Genomic DNA, 6,665 nt, shown 5'->3' with positions numbered 1-6,665 from the left:
TATTTGTCACAATCTCAATTTTTACATAATCATCTATTTTATTTATGAAATCTTACATTCATGATATGTTAATTTATTCTATAAATTATATATCTTGCGTATTTCTTAACCATGTATCACATAGTTATTGTTCGAAACAAAATTTAAATATACCATGGAAGATTTAATTACCTGAAAAAACGTTGCTTCTACACAGTGTTAATACTAAAATTAAAAATTTTAAATTATATACACGCATATAATTGAATATGTGGATGTTTTAAACATAATTCAATTTAGTCCAAAATTCTTATAAGAAGATTATAATTCAAAATTAATAAAGTATAAAGAAATATAATTTATTAATTATTTAACTACAAAACAAAAGAAAGGTATATCTTTATTATAGATCTTATACTTATTATATACTTATTGGGTCAATTCTAAGCAGACCCGTAAGATTCGTAACATGTTCTCGTAAAATTTGTAAGAACTTGTGACTAGTATTCTAATTTTATGCGTATGTATCATAAGACGTATGATTATTCGCAAATATCTATGATTTCTTGTAAATTTTATGGCTAGTAAGAAGCTGTCTGCAAAAATATCGTATAAAGGTATAAGCACTTAAAAATTCTTACAAGCTTTACAGGAGTATGTTGCAAGCCTTACGATTTTGCTTAGAATTTAAGCATATATCACCAAAATCAAATTTAACCTAACATGAGTTAGCTACTGCTCCTACTAAATATATCGTAATTTTTTTATCAAAACAATAGCTATATATGACACTATGTCGTGTCAATTTAACACTATATAGTGACAAATATAACCATTGTTTTAGTATAAAATAACGATATGATTGAGTAAGAGCAGTAGCTAACTTATGTTAGATTAAATTTGATACTATAAATTTAATAGTGTACAATAATTGGTAGATTTCTAAATTGTACGCAAAAAAACTTTGAATTTTATTCATTGCCATATTGTGGAGGTTTAGTACTACAGATTCTGTAAGAACTTTAATCAGAACTATTTAGAAATATGGTTCAAGTTTTCAAACATCATGAAAAAAATTGTAAAATAGTATGTAGTATGTATCAGTGAAAGTATATTAATAACTGATACTGTCAATTTTGACATAATTATTGATCTTATTATATTTATTAACTTGCCTTTGTTGAGTGCATAGATGTCCCATACAATATATAGGAAATCTATATCTTTTTGGAGTTTTTCTATGCTTTACTGGTTTTACATATAATCACATAATTGCTTGTGTAATTGTACATATTTGATATTGTTATGTTTCTTCCTAAGAGATTTGTATGTATGTACATGAATAATATGAATATTTTGCTTCAACAATATATTATGAGAATGAGCTCAAAATTAGAATTTTAACAGAGAATTTATGCTGGCTCGCAGGAAGCAAAATGATAATAAACGATTCCTGAAAATCTCTATATATAAATATTTTTGAGGTCAGTGATTTATAATTGCAATGCAACAAAAGGGTTAAATATTATTTTCAGGTTATACTAATACTTTCTATATAAAATATATAATTTGTATATTTTTTTTTAATTTATATTTCATATAACCACGTTTACATAGTCATTGTTCGCAAAAAATTGCAATATACGACCGATGTTCTAATTACCTGGAACAACAACATACTTATTTTTGATTAAATACACAAATATAAAATTATATGTATGAATGTTTTGTACATAATTTAATTGAAGTGCAATTTTTATAAGGTGATCATCATTTAAAATTCAAAAAGTACAAGATGCAATTTATTAATGATGATGCAATTAATTAATTTTGTATTAATTAAACGAAAGAATGGAATATCTGCATTACTTACATCACCAAAAGTAGCGATGGATAAATGGAATAATTTTCCCGCTGTGATCTTAACTACGTTATTCGATCGGGCAATAATCAAAATGAGACCACGTGCAGTTGTGTGATGTAAGTTATACCAATCAGTCATATATGCCATTTCTCCAACAAGTTTGCACTAATTTAAAATAAAATTTTGTGTAAGAATTTGATTTAGATTAATATAACATGAAGGAAAATAGAAATATTCAAATTTGTTAAAAATGAGACAATTTTATTTTAATGTTATAACTCAATAAAAATTTTTTCATAATATGTAGCGTTACATTTTATTATTTTCGTAAAATATTGAATACATTATCAAGAAAACATTAAAACGTGATTTGTATTAAAAAATAATAAATTTTCGAGGGACTTTTAGGAATCAGCGCGGGAAGAAATTCACAAAGATTAATAATAATCTTAATGATATTTTAATGAAGATGTAGATTCATATACAGTTACTTATGATTCTTTTTGTTTCAGTATATTAGGTTTAATTCTCAATATATTACCTGTTCTGTGACAATTCCTCCGATGTAGCAGAATATAAAAATATTGAAGCTCATTGATAAATATGGAAAAAGGTAAGATATTAGTTTTGCCATATCAAGTGTTTCCCAAATCTACGCAGAAGAAAATTTGTACTAAATTCAACGTATTTTTAGGTACCCAATGATCCACTCATATTTTTATGTAAATGTAACATGGAAATGTGAGAAATAGGAATATTATGTATTAGGTGTATAAATTAATTCTCAACCCCCAACATTTAATAAACTGCAGCACTTATTTAAGCGAAAACTTATTCACGCAAAGTTTGGTACTGAATAATACCAATCTAATGGAACTACAAAATTCGAAATTTAATTGACATGACCTCAAAAAATTGACCGTGACAGTAAGTAACACGATGTCGTGCGACAAAATACATATTAGGCACTGCTTATTTTTCGCGTTTCAATTGAAAAAAATGCTTCCGAGGCGAAGGAAATGATTTGTTTGGCATTAGGAGAGAATGCTATATCCTATAGTACGTGTAAAAAGTGATTCCACAAGTTCCGGGATGGAAATTTTAATCTCGAAGATGACGAACAGCCTGGACAACCAAAGAAGTTCGAAGATGATGATTTGGAGCAGTTATTGGCAGAAAACCCATGCCAATCCGAATCTGAACTTGCTTCAGCATTAAAAGTACCTCAGCCAGCCATTTCTACTAGGTTGCGAAAGTTGGGAAAAATTCAAAAAGAGAGCCGTTGGATTTCGCACGTTCTTTCCATAGACAACAAAGCGAGACGCTATGATACGGCTTTGTCTTTGCTTTCTCGATTTAAAAAGAAGGACTTCCTACACAAAATAGTGACGGGAGATGAAAAGTGGGTGTATTACGACAACCCAAAAGGACGAAAATCATGGGTGAATCCAGGTGACCCTTCGTCATCGATCGCGAAATCCAATATTCATGGCAAAAAAGTTCTTTTGTGCATTTGATGGGACTTCAAGAGTGTGATATATTTTGAATTGCTTAAATCGAATGAAACTGTCACTGCTGAACGCTACAAACATCAACTTCAACGTGTGAGTGATGAAATCGATCGTAAAAGACCTTTTACTGGCAAAGGGTCTAGACCGGTAATATTACTGCACGATGCAAGACCTCACACGGCGAAAGCGACTAAAGACACTCATAATTTGCTGGGCTGAGAAGTTTTGCCACACCCGGCGTATTCACCAGATTTAGCACCCCGACAGATTTTTATTTATTTCGATCCTTTCACCATCACCTTGCACATTCACATTTTAAGACATACGAAGAAGTTGAAAATTGTGTTAAAGATTTCATTGAATCAAAATCACCGTGTTTTTATCGAATGGGGATCCGCCAGCTCACTGAAAGATGGACGAAATATGTCGATTTTGATGGAGATTAGTTTTCTGACTGAAGCATAATTTCATTCTATGTGAGTAAACCTTAATTCTTACTAAAAAAAAGGCCGAAAATTTATACACCTAATAAAAAATGAAGACAAAAGACTGATACAATTTTAAAATAAACTGAGAAGGTATATTTCTTGAATAATATTGACATTCATAATATGTTGCGTTAATTAATTTATTTATCTTAGAATTTACGTTTTCTAGCTATGTAATGTTTATGTTATATGTTAAACCCCCTCCTCCCATTCATGAATCGTGTTTCTTTAATACTAATAATTATTGAGTGTCAATTTAATACTAAATGTTCAAACAACATGTGCTCCACGTTAAATTAACACATGAATATGTAAAGAACACGATACCTTGTCAACGACCAATTTTAACACGAATGCAAAATGTTTTTTACTATGTAAAATTTAAAATATGAGCCTATCTTTATTATATAATTGATCATTTTTAATACACATTTTGTAATAGAGTAACAATGTTTGACTTTTCGTAAATAAGTAACATTTATTTGTATAAAATAAAATTTGTACTTTGTCACATCTATTGCGTACCGTAACAGTGTAATATCCAATCAAGCACATTACTATCGTGCACCCCGTTAATTCCACAAAAGCTGGTGTGTAGAGTTTTATTATTTATAAATTATAGCGATAGACATTACAATATCATGAAATATAGAAAATATTATAAATGTATATATATGGGAATCGAAATTTTGCCTACATTGATGGCTAATTACTCTGTGTCGTTCTAATATTATAACTAATTTTATTTATCAATTTTGATTTATATATGTAGTGTGTATTAAATCGTGAATGTGAACGTAAAATGATATAAAATTATTATCCTTTCTGACTATAGATCTTTTTGACCCTAGCTAAAATTTTAATCACGTCTAAACGCGATGGCACTTATTATGGTCGTACTTACACGTTCACGTATACGGCTGTAGGATCCTAAATTGTACATAGAAAAGCTTCGAACTTTTATTCATCCATATTATAGAGGTTTGATACTACGGATTTTGTACTTCAGGACGGTTTGCTGTAAAAATACGAGTTTTAGAATAAAACTTCTCTGCACAAATTTTTTTCGCATTTTATTGTAAAGCTCTTGCTTATAGTTTTCGATTTAACTTTTAAAATTTTATCTATACGTTTCTGTTCTATACCTCAATATTCTAAGATGATGTTCTACGATAGCAGCCAGTCTTTGTTGAGCTTTATCATTTTCCTTCTCTTGGTTTTCAACTAGTTCATGTAGCCACGCGTACAGCACGTTCAACTGACCACAAGCATGTATCGCGAAAACAGCAGCCAGACTGCAACCCCCGACTGTACAGGAACTTATTATTAATATTACCAGGTTTTGCAGAACTAATGCGAATGTAATAATATAAGAAAAACATTCAACATATACGATTGCTAATTGCAATCGTCATATTTATTTAATCCAACGCTTCCTACTATTTTGCTGTAAATCGGACACGTCAGTGGATGCGTTGTAAAAGTTTCGTTGCCGATGATCATGGTAACAGTTTTCATTGATTGCAATAAGCTGAACAGTAGACAACCGCCCTGCATCATTATCCCACAAATTATAGTAACGAAACGACCGAACTTGGCATGTTGCAGCATCACTTTGTGATCATTGATCTTTTGCACGAGACTCCAGTCTTTCTCCATGTGTCGTATTAATTTTTGAATGTCGTTGCTACGCTTCAGCAACACCCAGTAATGTATCGTGCTCATAAATCTATTGATGAATGGTCCTATGGTACTTAGTTTTTTCTGGATATTCTCTGCTTCAAATAACACATAGAAGATACACGGTATCGTTGTTAAAATCAAGAGGAGACGAAACTCGTAGAAACGAATGCACTTTATCTATCTGTTATGTTCTTTTTTATTCGATTATGTGGAGTCATGTTTCTCATTTTGTTAAAAAGGTAAAAATAAAATTTCTTGCTATTATGCTTGAACAAATGAAAATTTGGAGTAATATCATTATTTTGCGCCCTGGACTCGGTGTATTTATTTGTGGCCACGCACCAATCGACTTGAGAAACCATCGACTATATTGTAAACTATAATCGTTATATTTTTTCGGTCTGTTGTCTTTTGATGCACGTTTCAAATTTGACATGATCACTGCACGAAAGCACACAGTGTACTGCCACGAATGGATAACTCATCGTACCGCAATATAAAGAAGCGCCTGCGCCAATCTTCAGAAGAGTTTAGTGATCGGTCTGACATTATAAAGGGTTTCTACATGGATTGACATTTTCTTCCTAATGTGTATCGCGTAACCAATGAGAACATTCAATTCTGTATGACAGAAAACGTGGAATATTTCTGATTGGTTAGTCGATACTCGTTACGCGGAAAATATTAAGCCATGTACAAAGCACCCATACTGTGAGAGGGACACATACTGAATCGATATATTTGCTCGTTGAGAGTTTCTATTGCTCGAAGTCTGAGTGAAAATTATGTGCCATGAACATTGTGAGGAAATATTCGTGTAAGTGGCATTGAAAGTGCTTCAACTTAACAGACCTCTTTGATTCCATAATATTTTCTTAATCATATCAGCGTTTTTTGCATTTTGATTAACAGAATAAACGTGTAGAGTTTTATTATTTATAAATTATAGTGATAGATGTTACAATATTATTTTATATATGGGAATCAGAATTTTGCCTACTTTGATGGCTAATTACTCTGTATCGTTCTAACATTATAACTAATTTTATTTATCAGTTTTGATTTATATATGTAGTATGTATATTAAATCGTAAATGTGAACGTAAAATGATTTAACATTATTATTCTTTCTGACTACGG

At 30.6% G+C, this 6,665-nt stretch overlaps 1 protein-coding gene across 1 annotated transcript; it reads right to left on the bottom strand.

The window, feature by feature from the left end:
• Positions 1 to 1,588: 1,588 nt before the first annotated feature.
• LOC108727517 (odorant receptor 22c-like) lies at positions 1,589 to 5,961 on the bottom strand. Its single transcript, XM_018455668.1, has 8 exons — positions 5,781 to 5,961; positions 5,260 to 5,659; positions 4,973 to 5,203; positions 4,915 to 4,932; positions 4,368 to 4,434; positions 2,385 to 2,495; positions 1,853 to 2,008; positions 1,589 to 1,642 (listed from the first exon to the last, which is right to left on the bottom strand). Exons 1-8 carry the CDS (start codon positions 5,959 to 5,961, stop codon positions 1,589 to 1,591), a joined length of 1,218 nt encoding a protein of 405 aa, XP_018311170.1.
• Between the last annotated feature and the right edge of the window lie 704 nt (positions 5,962 to 6,665).

This window comes from Mycetomoellerius zeteki, unplaced genomic scaffold (assembly GCF_001594055.1).
Source record: "Mycetomoellerius zeteki isolate Tzet28-1 unplaced genomic scaffold, Tzet1.0 scaffold502, whole genome shotgun sequence".
Taxonomy (NCBI): Eukaryota; Metazoa; Arthropoda; class Insecta; order Hymenoptera; family Formicidae; genus Mycetomoellerius; species Mycetomoellerius zeteki.
Note: the sequence above shows the minus strand (reverse complement) of the source record. Positions and strands in the feature narration are given on the sequence as shown.

Excerpts from the sequence above, each read along its gene's own strand:
- LOC108727517 (XM_018455668.1), bottom strand. The coding sequence starts at position 5,961 with ATGTCAAATTTGAAACGTGCATCAAAAGACAACAGACCGAAAAAATAT. Across the intron at positions 2,496-4,367 it reads TTGGATATTACACTGTTACG|ATTTGGGAAACACTTGATAT; the intron begins GTACGCAATAGA and ends TCTTCTGCGTAG. Across the intron at positions 2,009-2,384 it reads GAGGAATTGTCACAGAACAG|TGCAAACTTGTTGGAGAAAT; the intron begins GTAATATATTGA and ends ATTTTAAATTAG.